Genomic DNA, 15,102 nt, shown 5'->3' with positions numbered 1-15,102 from the left:
ATTCGCATGCACATGAGTTCTATAGTTCCTGATAGTTTTCAGGAATAGTTCCGGCGATTTCACGAAGATAAAGCAGAATAAAATAATGCTCTGCTAGCTTCACACAGCAGAGCATTTTCTAGAAAATTAAAAAAAAAAAAGCTATTGATTAGGGTAATTAGCTAATATCTGGAGTTCCTATGTTACTAGTCTATATAAAACGGATGAGTTCCCGCCACCTGGTTACGTGGACATGATTGAAAAAAATATATTTGTCGAAAATCCATCCGATTTTTGCTATTCTACTATGCTCTGCTGGCACTATAGTGAGAGTTCTGGGATTGGTTATATTTTTGAATTGTAGCTATGTTACTAGTCTATATAAAACCGATGAGTTCCCGCCACCTGGTTACGTGGACATGATTGAAAAAAAAATATTTGTCGAAAATCCATCCGATTTTTGCTATTCTAGTATGCCCTGCTGGCACTTTAGGGCGAGTTCTGGGATTTGGTTAGATTTTTGAATTGTAGCTAAGTTACTAGTGTATATAAAACCGATGAGTTCCATCTGGTTACGCGGAAATAATTAAAAAAAATGCCGAAAATACATCCGATTTTAATTATTCTATTTTTGCTATTCTAGTATGCCCAACTGACACTTTAGTGCGAGTTCTGGGATTGGTTATATTTTTGAACTGTAGCTAAGTTACTAGTGTATATAAAACCGATGAGTTCCATCTGGTTACGCGGAAATAATAAAAAAAAAATGTCGAAAATCCATCCGATTTTTATTATTCTATTTTTGCTATTCTAGTATGCCCTGCTGGCACTTTAGTGCGAGTTCTGGGATTGTTATATTTTTGAATTGTAGCTAAGTTACTAGTGTATATAAAACCGATGAGTTCCTGCCACCTGGGTACGTGGACATGATTGAAAAAAATATGTGTCGAAAATCCGTCCGATTTTTGCTATTATAGTATGCTCTGCTGGCACTTTAGTGTGAGTTCTGGGATTGGTTATATTTTTAAATTGTAGCCATTTTACTAGCCTATGTAAAACCGATGAGTTCCTGCCCCCTAAGTTACGTGAAAATAATATTAAAAATAGTTTCGTCGAAAATCTTTCCAATTTGTACTATACTAGAATGGCACTTTAGTTCCTGGGACAGTTATTGTACAAATGTATCATTTTATTACTAGACTTTGCAAAATCGACGGGTTTCCTCTTTTAAATAACCTTTTTTTTGGTTCAATTGTTGTCAGTTTATTTTAACAATAAACTTTTTTTCAGGTTATATCGTGAGAACTATCACTGAAAACTATTAGGAACTCAAGATATTAGCTAATTACACTAATCAATAGCTTTTTTTTCAATTTTCTAGAAAATGCTCTGCTGTGTGAAGCTAGCAGAGCATTATTTCATTCTGCTTTATCTCCGCGAAATCGCCAGAACTATTCCTGAAAACTATCAGGAACTACAGAACTCATGTGCATGCGAATAGAACTCTCATTATTTAGTGCTCTGCTGGCAAATGCTGTGCTAGTTTCACGGACACCCATTCCTGTAGTCTTACAAAATATTAACAAAGGTATACTGGGTGATCTTGTTGTCAAAATAAAACTCACCTTATCTTGCTTGAGCACACCGAGGATTGAATAGGTAAATCAAGTAGGTACTTAAAATGTATCTCCCACTCTATAGGTAGGTGTCTTTAGTAGTGAACGTGGAACAAGAAAAAATATAAATATTATCATTAAAATATTAAAATATCGGAATTTTATTCCTACGGGAAATATTCTGATAGAAGAACATTAATCCCTTTACTGGATTTTACGGTTGATGTAACAGGTATAGGTTACTTATACTCTTTGGCGGGCGGTAAGAGTTGGAGCTTGACTTCGGGCCCTCCCGACCCGACCTGACACACATGCAGTTGTCCCTACAACAGCATGTGTGTCAGGTACCGTCGTAAAAATCCGAAGGAAGATGTGATGAGCGTAAAGCTCTCGTGGCTAACCTCATTAGTTAGGGTTCATTACTCATACCTCGGTTCATTATTGATACCCATGGGCGGTAGTAGTCACTTAGGGTTAGATGGACTGCATACTCGTTTACATTATGAAGTCCCTAACTTAAATAATTTATAGTCTGCGCGGATCTCAATGTCCGTGCCCTGGATGACGATAGGGGCGAGCGGAAGTAAAAAAAAAAAAATACCCACGAGTTTATTTCAATAATGACAATCTCGATTATTATAGTAATCTTGATATCGGTTATTTATTTAAAATGTATGATGAAGACAAAACCACTTCTAACGGAGATTAACGGATATTTAACTTAACGGAGGAACGCCTTACACGAGGCGATCCAACTGAATCCTCAAAGATGTAACAACGTCTCCATGGTCTACGACGCACGTATCTGCTAATTTATATCAATTACTCTAATATCTACATTTACTTAATACTTTAAGGTTTCATTCTCCATTTTAATTAACATAATAATTTGGCTTATTGATCTCTAACTACAAATGGTTTTTCTCTGATTCCACCCGCGGTACGGAATCCCAACAGGCGTATAAATATGATAATTTTAGGATAGTTGCAGTTTTCATGGCGCGTTTTATTGCTGTATTGTGCGCACTTGAACGTGGCATTCGCTACACCGACGGACAACTTGTAGATCCAACGGACAACGCCCAACACGGCATTCTGCGGCTGCTGTGGACGTCTGCAAGGGCGCGCGGAAAATTTGAGCAGACGCGGGTTGTGTGCAGCAAGCTTCGAAGCAAGGCATTAATGTCAATCTATACTTCCGTATGAATTCCGTCGAGTTTGCAGACTTTTCCGGAACTACAGCAGCTACGTACTCGTGCAAAACTGGGGACTGGTAAATTTTGAATATTTAGCATTTCCGCTTGCGGAAGTGGAAGAAAACCCCTCCGTTAGTTCTCAATCTTATACTTTACGCGGCCAATGAGTTCCGTGCTATGATTTCGTAGAAACTATAGTTTCTGATTGCTGATTGCGTATCTGGCACATTGTTTCTACGTATCTATGACAATATAATTAAAGAAAATAACATTTTTGTGACTCATGTAATTTGACATTTTTAATTTTCAGTTATAATATTTTTAAAGATTTTTATCACGATTTCGTAGATGGATGCAACACTCGCTTGTGGTGATAACAATAATGCTGAGGTCGATAATAATAAACCGTTAGATCAGACAATTAATGTAGTGGAGGAAGCAAGTAAATCCCGAGAGGAAGAAAAAGTTACTGACGGAAAGATGTCGCTTGAAACAGTTTGTGAAAAAGAATTAAAATTAAAAGAACGGATTGCAAATTGCAGAAGAACAATAGAATCATTAAAGCTAGAACTTACAGAAGAAAAGGCTAAATTACAAGAAGAATCAAAGTCTCCCGAAATTCGTACATCAGATGCCTCACCAATAACGAAATCTAGATTTTATGCCGATAATATGGCATCATCAAACTTGTATACTAGGGATACCCTTATACACTCAGATACTGCTTATATGTGTAGCGCTAGTGTAGATAATAAATTACGTTGTGATGAAAGTCTTATGGAATATGAGAAACAATTACAAAGATACCAAAACACGCTTAGTATGGCTCAAGCTGAAAAGAAGAACGCAATAAGAAAACAGATGTTGGCAAAAGCATACAAACTAAAGCTTTTGGAGGTAGAAAATCAATGTAATATCGAGCTTCTCCGAGTGAAGCAAAGCTTACAATGCCTGGAGCCGTTGCAGATGATAGTTAACAAATGGAAAACCAGCGACAATAAATCATCATATAATTTAAATAGCTACGAATTGATTCCTAGATATTCCGAACTAAATCCGATTTCCACAAACGACGTGAACATTTTTACCGATGATGAAAAATGTGAATTTGTAGCTGCTGATGATGACGTTAAAATTTAATAAATCACGTCTTATATTACTAATACCGTCGAAAATAATATTTAAAACATTTATTTTACTACTTACTTTTCTACACTTAGATTATTTGTTGTAGGTACAACGTAGGTACGTTTACATTGTTTTTGCGAATTGATATTTGCTTTGTTATAATTAATTAGTTAAATTCATTGTAACCAAATACACCAATTTCAAAAAAGAAAACGTGTGCCAAACTCTCTTAATATCTCCAAAATACCTTCACCCAATCAGTATAATTCAGTAGGATCGTTTATAAATCACGAAATTGCCGAAAAAGGGTGCGAAAATCAGATTTCAATAAATCAAAAGTGGAAGAGGACCTCCATAGTGGACCACACACATCGAGGCACGCGCTTCGAATGCTGCCCACTTTTTATTCGTGCCGCCTGCGCTGTTTCGTGCTTGATCGGCGCTCGTCGGCAACCGATCGGAAGGCTGTCCCATCACATACGCCTCTTTGCATTTGAGCTGTTGCATCTCGTTCAGTTAGGAACTTGAATTTTAGTTTAATAAGATTCCAATTTGTCAATTAGAGGGCAACGCATGAGCCAAACAGGTTTGACTTCTTTACACCTTGTATCTTTATACGTTAAGGTCCATTTAAAAACGAATGTTTAGTCCCAATTTTGGTAATTTATTTTGAAAAAAACAACTCTTGTGTGATTTCGACTGGTAGTTAAGGTAACTAATTTGTTTTAATATGTTTTAACTATAATACATTAATAATTAGGTATATACATATATAATAACTACCTATATGTACCTATTTGAAATACTGTAGGTAATAGGTACACGTATAATTATTCACTTATTTGACTGATAAACGTTCATGAAAAAATAAAAATGTCCTTAGAATAAGGAAAACTAAAAAAATAGCATGGTTTATGTTCGTGGGATTTCCTGCGTTTACATATCGATATGTTAGTTTTGATGACAAACATGATAATATACCTACCCGCTTGACATTAATTGCTATTTAACTGCATGCTAAGGTAGGTAAGTAGAAATCTATTAAATTATTATGTAATATTTGATGTGTGCTTTAAAAATAATAAAACACGTTATCTCATGTATGTGTAAATTAATATGATGGCACTAATTTGTGAATCAATAAAACTTAAATCGTGATTATGGGCCCATAGGATCTAAGCGGGCTATTTATTTATTGTTTGATTTCCTTATAAAAAGTTACGTTACTATGTAGTATATAAGAAAAAGTATGTGTTTAGAGTTTTTACTCTAGAAATAGATATATCCCTAACAGTTAGCAACACTGTAGAGATATTGGCAGGCTTCTTCCATAATTACTACATTATATTATTACCTGTGTGATTATTCTTATTACCTATTTTTCTGAAAATAATACTCTATGCCTGATATTAGTTATTATTCTTATCAGACAAAAATATCTCGCAAACAATATTTAACCAATAAATCATTAATATATTTTTTTTATTTAATTTACAAATGAAATAAATCTACAGATGTATGTAAAATCAAAATCTTCGTGAAATAATATAATTACTGGTAGAGTCTACTAGGACACTACTCTATAATATTAATCTGTGGCTGCTAAGTACCTTTATATCAATTATTTTAATAACTATATTGAAATGTTAAAACTAATGAAAATTAAAGAAAAACAAACAAATAATTACTTGTTTACACACACACCTAGGAGCCTAAGGTCCTATGGCATGTGTAACTTGTGTAAGTAGGCTCCTCACGTTACGTGGCGTTGGACAAGAACCCAGACGTGTATGTACGTAGTTGAGAGCTTTATGGAAGAGCAAACAGTTTAAAACACTACACCGGCCGTATTGGTCCAGCACTCTCCTCCATTAGTCTCCGCCGACACCTCAGCTTTGTCGAAAATATTATTTGTTCTGTGTACTGACGAAGGTGCCGACGCGACACTCGCCCACCACTTGGTATAGTTTGCTTTGGCTGCCTTTAAGCGGCTTCAGCCAACAACACTTATGTGGATGATCGATGGACTTTTTTTTACTAAAATGAAACGTGAAAATCGTACAACAACAACCATTTTATTGAGATTTTTTTAATTGAAGGGTTTCATTTAGCGGCTTCAGCAAATTTCAAGTCCCACTGAGCTGGGCACGGAGTTTTCTACAACTGTCAAAAAGAAGCAGTAGGTACCTAATGGTTGTTAAAATCAACAAAATGTTATAGGTACATAGTTAAAGCAATAGATGCAGTCCCATTAGAATTCACAGATTACCATCTTTGCGGCGCCAGAAAATCTGAAGAGAGGAAGCAATAAAGATCACCCTTGGAAATGATATCGCATAGCTTTATTACTCTACTTCCTCCTTTAGAACTGCCTTCACAAAATCATGGATATCCCCTACAAACGTACTTATGTATTTATTTATTTTTGTCTTAACCATCCTTCACCTTATTGCGCAAAATGAGTCATTTGAAGTTATTTAAAACGCACAATAAAATAAGGTGGTACATTTTGTATATGAATGGGTTAAAATTACGTTTGAAAAGACGGAATTATCTTATCAGCGGTTTGGCAGGCTAAGCATTGTGCGGCGGATGCAAGCACGTTGCGTTCACACACCTTTGTTAAGTTCCCGTACTATTTTACCTCTGATTCCGTTGAGCTTCGGGACTTTTCTCAGTATTATTGATAAGGAAGTGTTATTTTTTACTCTGCTAAAGCCACTAACAGGTCCTATTGCTATTTATAGTTAAATAATGATTGGTAGGAAAATAATGGATACGTAATAGAATTATTTGCGAAGCACGATTTTATGAGATTGACGATTACCGTGCATAATAAATATTGATGCCTGTCGTTTTCACATGAGTGTATGCGGTACGATCTGCCAATATAATAAAGTACGTAGGTGTATACATCAATAACAAAACAGGGTAGATATTATATAGATACCTATAAGCATTACGTAATTCAAGTGACGTATACAAAGTCATTGACAAAACCGCAAAATGATGGTCTTAGCGGTCTCTACATAGGTACCTAGTTTTATTACATCATTTATAATAAAGTAAATTTCTTTGTAATGGGTGGTGTTACGCTAGATTTGGTATTCTGGCAAATTCATATTTTATACCTCATCTTACTTTTTTACAGTAGGTTTTGAAGGTGGTAGAACCTTTTGTGTTTCGACTCCGGCGCCACCACCGCCACACTTATTTCTGCCTCATAACAGCAGCGTTAAGCGCTGTTGTGTTCTGGTTTGAAAGGTGTGGTAAGGGAGAAATACTTTTCCAAGGCGTTCCAGCTTAGTCCACACTGCTTAATCCCATTTGGGGTTGATTACAGATGTTCATGGGCAGCAGTAGCCACTTACTACCATGTGGACTGCATGCTCGTCTGCTACTCCTACATAATAAAAAAAGTAGGTACTCTCTCTTAATCAAAGAGCCACGCATTGATATTGTGATCTCTTCATGAAAGGTTCATGGTAAAACTATATGTGGTCGACAGGTCAATAACTCATTAACTGCCATTTCGGTTGCACCACAAAGCCGTTAGAGTATAATTGCTACCAGGTGGTAGAGCGTCACTTTAAATATTTTGCAGGTTGGTCATCTCTTGGACTACCTCCATGTATGTAGGGATAAATGATTATAATTCAGTCACCAATAGGTCCCATGTCTATGATCCAAAACAAAGTACTCTGCTATAGATAGGATACAGAGCAATCTTAAACCAGTCGATGTTATGGCAACTGGGTAGAGGTATAGAAATCGCTAGGGCCACCAAGACCCAAAATCTAATTTTACTCGATCTAACTAAATCTGGCATACCCAAGTTGAACTGGCACTGAACATAGTTTTCTAGAAAAAATGCAATAAACAAAAACCTTTTACAGAACTTACCTCTTAGAACGCTCTTCCGTTCTTAGACTAATTTCCAAATATTGAAGAGGTACGTACAAGGAATAACAAGAGATGTTGTGTAAGGCAGACGATATATTCGGACTTCATTAAATACGTAACGGCTTACGAGTGAGCTTCAGCACCAAGCCGGAAGAAAAACAAAGCATCTATTCCTATGACTTATGAGCTCATTACGCGTCCCATGCAGTTATTGTGTATGTAACGTCTTCGCAATGCGTACAAATTGTCCTAAACTCGACAACTCTGTTATGTAAATGTGCATATAAATTTCCCTGTAAAGCATTTTCTTTTCTAGGTCAGAATTGAAAGGGAAGACGTTTTGTCGTCACGAGTAAATTAAGTAATGAGTATTTTGACCCGTCACTGAGCTTACAGATTGTTACATGAATATTAATATTTTCCACTTCGCTTCATCGCACATTTATAATATGTTGTCAAGTAAATCTTTGATGAACATTTGCTTTCATAGGAGTGGTAGGTACTTACTAAATAATCTTGAAGCAATTTAATTTGGAGTCTAACCTAACATATTATTTTTATAGTTCAGTTCATTTACTAAAGAAAAACGTATTTTACAAATTGTAGTATTATAGTAGTGATATAAGTCTGTGAAATGTATTTTAGAGAATATTCTTACGTTATGAGACAAACAAGAAACTACACCACATATTAGTATAATTAAAACATACCTCTTATTTATCTATCTATGTATCAAGTTGTATTGAATGGTATAAAATTCATGCAGTAGTAATAAGCATCATATCTGTAAGAGTAACATGGGATGGAAAAGTGCAGGTATAAATTGAGGTTTTGATGTTGTGTCAACATTACATGTGCGAGTCCGGACAAAGCGTCGTTAGCAGTCCAATAAGTCATTTATTATAGTGTGTCATGCCGGCGAATATCGGAGTCGAATTTCAGAGTACCTATCAGCGAATAGATAACTGGTTTAAAAATGTTAGAGTATCTATTTATTATTAACTTGAGATTTACTCTCTTGTAGATTGGGCCTCTCAATCTGCGAGTCTGGGGTTCGATTCCCGGGCAAGCACGATTCCTTGGAGTAAGTTATGTGCATATTAGAAATGAATTATTTCACTTTAAATTAAAAGGGAAGCAACTTAAGGAAACTTGAGAGTTAATTTAAAAAAGTTTTTAGTAAAAGGGATGTGAAGAAAAATCTTCATAATGCAACAGGTACTCGTAGGTCGCTTTTACGAAAGGCCTTCGAAATAGCGAAATAGCGAATAAAGATTAAAAATCTTATCTAATCAATTTTACTTTCCTATTTATAGTAGCTTTTTGTATAGGCAACTGGATCGTGGATTGTGAATTTTTCGGCACTTTTCTTCCATAATATTAGTACAAGCATCTACGTAGGTATAGGCGTAGGTAATTAATAATACTCATCGTTTTAAATCAAGGTAGGTACTGTAAAAACCTATGACATAATTTAGGTACCTACTTGTAGATATTACTTTTTTGTAAGTTAAGTAATGATATACCTACAATACGCTTTGTACAGTTTTAAACAAAACTACACATATCCCATGATCATCCAAATTTTACGCATACTCACGATCATAAACTGCCTATACTTAAATATTCCTGCATATACCTACTTAAGGTACAATAAGTAAATATAATTATTAGTTTTTAAAGTATAATTTACTATTAATAATTTAAGAATGTTTATCATAAAATTATTAGAAGTACAATATTATATGTATGACAAATCGCACTAGTTGCATTTTATAACTGTAAACTGTGGGAAAATTAAAAAAATCATTGTCCGAAAATTGTGAAATAAATTTTCATGTTTCTGCTGAAAAATTTAAGTATACCTATTGAACTTTTCTTATATAATATTTTAAATGTTAGCTTTTAAAAATCTAAAACCTTTAGGGATATTGTTTTATCCCTATAGTTTGTATATTTTCATGTCCTTAAGATTATTAGATACAATAATGTTGGTGGTTATTTGATGATGAAAGGGCGACGGCATTGCAAAAAGTGTTAGCGAGGAACGTAAAGTGGTGTGTTAGCGGGTTGGCGGCCGGCGGGTACGTAAGGGATGCAGGCTCCGGCCGGTGGTGGACGGTCGGGCAAGGCGGCTGGTAGCTCTCAGTGTCGCTCAAAACGCGGCGCGCGGTGGTCGTGCGTCGAGCGCGCGTGGAGTGATGTCTGCGAGATGAGGCTGCCTCTGGTGTTATTGTGGCTAGGAGCGGCGGCGGCTTGCGGCCCGGGCCGCGGCTTCACCCGCCGCCACGGACCGCGCCGCATCACGCCCCTCGTCTTCAACCAGCACGACCCCAACATTGGGGAAAACTCGAAAGCCGCCAGCGGTCCTCCCGAGGGTCGCATCACGAGAGATGATGAGAAGTTCAAAGACTTAGTGCCCAATTATAATCCGGACATCGATTTTAAGGATGACGAAGGTACCGGTGCTGATCGGCTGATGACTCAGGTTAGTGTTACCCTATTTTATTTCAAGCCAATTTCCTGTTCTAAATACCTGTCTATGTTTATCGGTTGATCAAAATTAATTTTAATTTGATGTAAACAATTGTGACTTAATAGAACGGAACTCCCTTCTGCGTAATATACATTTCGTTTATTTCGTAGCAATTGAAACTAGAGAAATTTAAAGATTTGAAGAAGCACCAAAACAATGCATTTTATAAAGAACCGTCTGTTTTGAAAACAGCTCAGTGTGCGGGTAGGGACAATCGCCGGTGTAAATATTACCGTCTTTGGAACAATGGGAACAAATTGCGGGCGTTACGGTAGCTTCGTAGCGAGTGTTACGATTGTAGCACTGCAATTACACAGGCTTTGACAACAAATATTTTGTCTCTGTGACTAATTGATGAATGATGATTTCTTTACAAATTTGATGCTGGTCCTGCTGAATATATGGCCCTCATAAAATCTGTAGACATTAAAAGTCATGCGTTGTCATTCACGATGTTTTGTAATTGTGTGAAGAGAACTTACAGGAACCTTATTGTTGTTTGTATTCATTGTACTATATATTTGAACCTGTTGCGTCTATACTGTTATGGAATAATTATCAATGTTAATTAATGAGATATCTATCTATAAAATAAAGTAAGCATTATTAAATTAAGTTTCTATTGAATTGTCAAACAACATAAAGTAAAAATCTGGTTCTTGTCGGTCTTTAGCAAGCAATTATTAAATATTTACTTATTAAATTTCGTAATAATATTAACGTACGTGGTTTACATGTATAATTAGAAATCATGGTCAGTAAACGCACCATCTCGTTTGATCGTGGACCAAATTACACCCGCTAACTGAGGACGGCCAATGGCTTGGCTAAACAAGTAAACATTCTTTACAAAAATATACGCAGGGCTTAACACTATCTAAATTTAGACAACAATAAGTATATCGCAATTAATATACAATGTATCAAATACTTAAATAAGTGAGTCAGTAATAATAGGTTTCTGAAAAGATCTTGCGTCATAAAAAGATATATAAGTACTGAAATTGAATGCTGAATTACATGAAATGCTATATTTTCCGTAATGATAATTTTCCTTATGAAGAATATACTACTTATCTACCTAAACGCGGGTATAACCGTGGCCGGAGGATATGTGATACATTTTATATTCAATCACATATACTCGTACGTGGGATACTTGGTAGTGAGTAAGTAATAGTAATACATGCATAACTATTTAAGAATTTAGATAAAAGAAGTAGGTATTGTAGGAATTTTCAACCACTATTTTAACAAAATGTTACATGAAAACTGTTAAAAACTAGTAAATCTCAGTGGCAGTATTGATTATAGCCATTTCCATAGCTCTAATCTGTTTAGCTTAAAGCATACCTATCGACTCTAAATTTCTACATACAATATTGCTGAAAATTATTGTATCAAACTTTAGAATAACGACCACTCATTTTTACGTAGACGTAGGAGAATAACTTGAGAAATAGTTATCTTTCAGATGTATTTTTCTTTATTTGATATAGGACAGCGTTGTTCAAAGTACCAACTGCATTTCATGCTCGATTCGATTTCTGCTATGTTATATACACTTTATAAATTAGCATTACAATACGATTGTTTAACGTTAAAGATTCATTAACATCATATCATTTTACACATATATATTGTTGGGTAAATATCGTAATTCAAACATAAATATTTAGTGAGATAATAAGGATGTTTATAAGAATATTTTAGTAGAGGTTTATGGTTTTGTGTGCACTTTAGACTCGACTTACATTGTTGACTAACTTAGTAATTAAAATACCTGATACGTTATTCATTAATCCTTATGGTGTTCAGATTATATTGCTCTAAAATGTACCTGTAAGCTTCTCTGCACTTGTAGTTAGTAATTTTTATTTCTATATTGATTTACTCCTGTTTAAAGTTTGTCATTATTATTATAAGTACTAGATAAGTAGGTCAGTACTATTCTTAAATAATTATGCGCCTGTCATATAATATTATATTCACACACATATAAAGAGATAAATAGACCATGCGAGACATTAATACTTGAGTTTAATATACTTGAGCTCTGGCAAGTTTTAGCATCACTGTCGGCCTCGCTCTAATGGCTTGGCAAACATGAGCGCATGTTGACAAACAAACAAACTAACATTCGCTATGGACGATAGGTATATTTCCTGTAGGAAGTAGGTCATTTTAAGACACCATACACAATACTTCTAATTTACACAAATCAAGCGTGTTTTGTCTTTTAATTAATTTACACACATGTATCAAGTGGGTCACATTAGTATGTATCATGTTTAGTGATATAGTGTCATAGTATTTAAAACTAAAAATTGCGTTAAGGTTATTTTAAGTGAAAACTATTGATAAAATTTATTTCAACCGGGCGTTACTGTAAAATACGCAAAAATGTTTCCAAATATTATTATTTGTTATGTTGTTAATGATTAAGTAAGATATAACAGTTTAGCTTTTTTAGGTATAATTATTACACTTTAATCTATGTTATTTCCCTATGGATCGTACTCTGCCTTGTTGTCTCAGTGGGGATATATGTGAATAAACCAATTCACAGGCATATTATGTATTTAATTACACTTTCTTATAAAATTTGTGATATAAAAAAATCATAACTACTTAGTAATCGAAGTAAACATAAGTAGATTATGAAATTTAAAGAATGAAAATCAATGCAAATGTAATAATGTTGAGTAAGTCGACTTGTAGCATATTTTTTATAACTTAATGGATTAGTGTTATTCACTCATGATAGAAAATTCATACTTAAGCAAATTGAGGTATTTCATTGTTGATACCTATAGGTAGCTTCAGGATTCAACACATGCTTATGCTTCTCAAACTCTGTATTACGTCCATGTAATGTCACGTTATATGATGTTTTCATGCATGCTACGCTAAATTCCGGAATAGTTGACGTTACGTTCAAGGATGCATTTACTTTGCAAATAATGACTTAAGTGCACGAAACGTTTGTACAGCAAATATTTTAATGGCCTAATGTGGTCATGCGTAGAATCCAGTTATATGCCGACAATAATAATCGGTATGGGCTACAGACAATCGACCGGGCCTGTGTGCGTATGAAGAAAGGCCGGCGCGAATCCGCCGGCGGTGATGTTATGTGCTCACCGCGGGCAGCACATAGCCCGAGCCATGCCGAGCAGCCTTGCATTCGTAAAAATCTCCAAACCGGTTCGATGCGCCTCCATTACTTTCTTTCTGCCTCCACCGTGCCTCCCATTTAACTCGGGCCCACTTTTTATCAGGAATCGGTATCTCCTACTAATAGTATTATTTATTTCTCATGAATAAGAGGGAGTATAAGTAAAGTTAATGCTTACGGGAAGCGGTGCGTTACATGCCACATGCTTCTGAGATAAACGCCTCGGGTCTACCCAATATGTCGTCGAGTAGCCTACGTGGATGTTGCCTCGTGGAATTCGTGTTAGTATATTTTTTGATTTTATTTTTCGTTTCTCATGCATTGTTTGAGCTCCCAAAAATATTTAAAGTTGAGAGGGAATTGTAATGATCCTTGATGCTTAAATATATCGATCACACATCAACTTCGGTGGCAGTTAAGTATCTTTTCTCTTCTTTTACTGCCTACTCATTATTTATGTTTCAATAAAATGTCCTGTCCTTGTATATTTGAGAATATGCAATCTGTCTAAGAGACAAAAATGTAAAACAATTTTGCTATTGATTTGTTATCTAGTCGTGCAAACCACAGAATAGGCGCGTGACCACATCGTTTGTGTTCCTTCGATTTCAATCGGAATTACTTACCATTTTATGTAAGTTTTTATTTAATATTTTATATCCCTGGACGCGAATAAGCCTGGGAGAGAAAGGGAGGCCGGGAGAGGGGGGTGAGGGACATAAATATCTTGGTGATTTACGGCTAAGGCGGTCGCGGGATAGGTCAGCATTATTCAATTTCGTATTTGAGGCTCGAGTTACAATGAGCTTTTATTGTGGTGCGCGCGCGCAGATAGTGCAGCTTAAACGACAGCCACACTTTTGTTATCTATTTTTATAATTTAATTCTAGAGATTAGCTAGAGTTTACTCGTAGAGCACATTTTTATTCTACTCTTAAACATTGTTTGTTTATTAAAACCTACTTTATAAATTTTCATCGTTTAATCTTAATGTAATACAAACAAATGTTTTATACGATAAAATCGTTTTAAAGTCACTTAATTATCGATTGTTTATATTGATTTTATTTTATCGGGCGATACGCTAAAGTGGTTTAATTTGTTAGCAGCAAAAGACACCGCCGTCTAAATTAGATACTTTTCGGCTTATTAGCGTGGGGGAAAAAACCGAACGGGCCCAGCGCTTTGTGAATAATTGACCATAATCAAATTAATCCTAAAATCCTACGGTGGGTTTACAGCGTTGTAAAGCGTAATAAAGACCTCTTAACAGCCATATTATAACATTGCGTGTTTACCATTCCAGCCTACCTACTATCTCGTACGTAAATACAAACTTTATAGACTAATCCACCGAAAGATGGTTTAAAAGACGTTGCCTCGCATGAAATTAGTTCAGATTGTGAAAGAGATAAGAGTTAGATACGTTTCTACTGTCATTTGTATGCTACTCGTATGTTTTACATGCCAGCCTCCCGAGATTTTATTTTAAGTGATATATTTTTTAAAGTGGATTAATAATATTTTATTATATATAACTACAACACATTAATCATTTGCTTTAAA

General features: G+C 35.3%; 2 protein-coding genes across 2 annotated transcripts in view; both read left to right on the top strand.

Annotated features, from left to right (window-relative positions):
* Positions 1-3,042: 3,042 nt before the first annotated feature.
* On the top strand, positions 3,043-3,954 carry LOC140750326 (uncharacterized). The gene has a single exon (XM_073083784.1). The coding sequence runs from the start codon at positions 3,140-3,142 to the stop codon at positions 3,929-3,931; it is 792 nt and encodes a 263-aa protein (XP_072939885.1). The 5' UTR covers positions 3,043-3,139; the 3' UTR covers positions 3,932-3,954.
* Positions 3,955-9,902: 5,948 nt separating this feature from the next.
* The window catches only part of hh (hedgehog signaling protein), a 41,808-nt gene continuing 36,608 nt past the window's right edge, over positions 9,903-15,102 (top strand). Inside the window, exon 1 of the mRNA XM_073083318.1 lies at positions 9,903-10,310. Within this exon, the coding sequence (XP_072939419.1) occupies positions 9,918-10,310 (393 nt within the window). The 5' untranslated portion in view covers positions 9,903-9,917. The remainder of the gene's footprint in view (positions 10,311-15,102) is intronic.

Source organism: Epargyreus clarus, unplaced genomic scaffold, assembly GCF_041222505.1.
Source record: "Epargyreus clarus isolate Ecla_fem2 unplaced genomic scaffold, WU_Ecla_fem_2.2 ptg000019l, whole genome shotgun sequence".
Taxonomy (NCBI): domain Eukaryota; kingdom Metazoa; phylum Arthropoda; class Insecta; order Lepidoptera; family Hesperiidae; genus Epargyreus; species Epargyreus clarus.
This window is presented reverse-complemented; position numbering and strand designations above follow the sequence as displayed.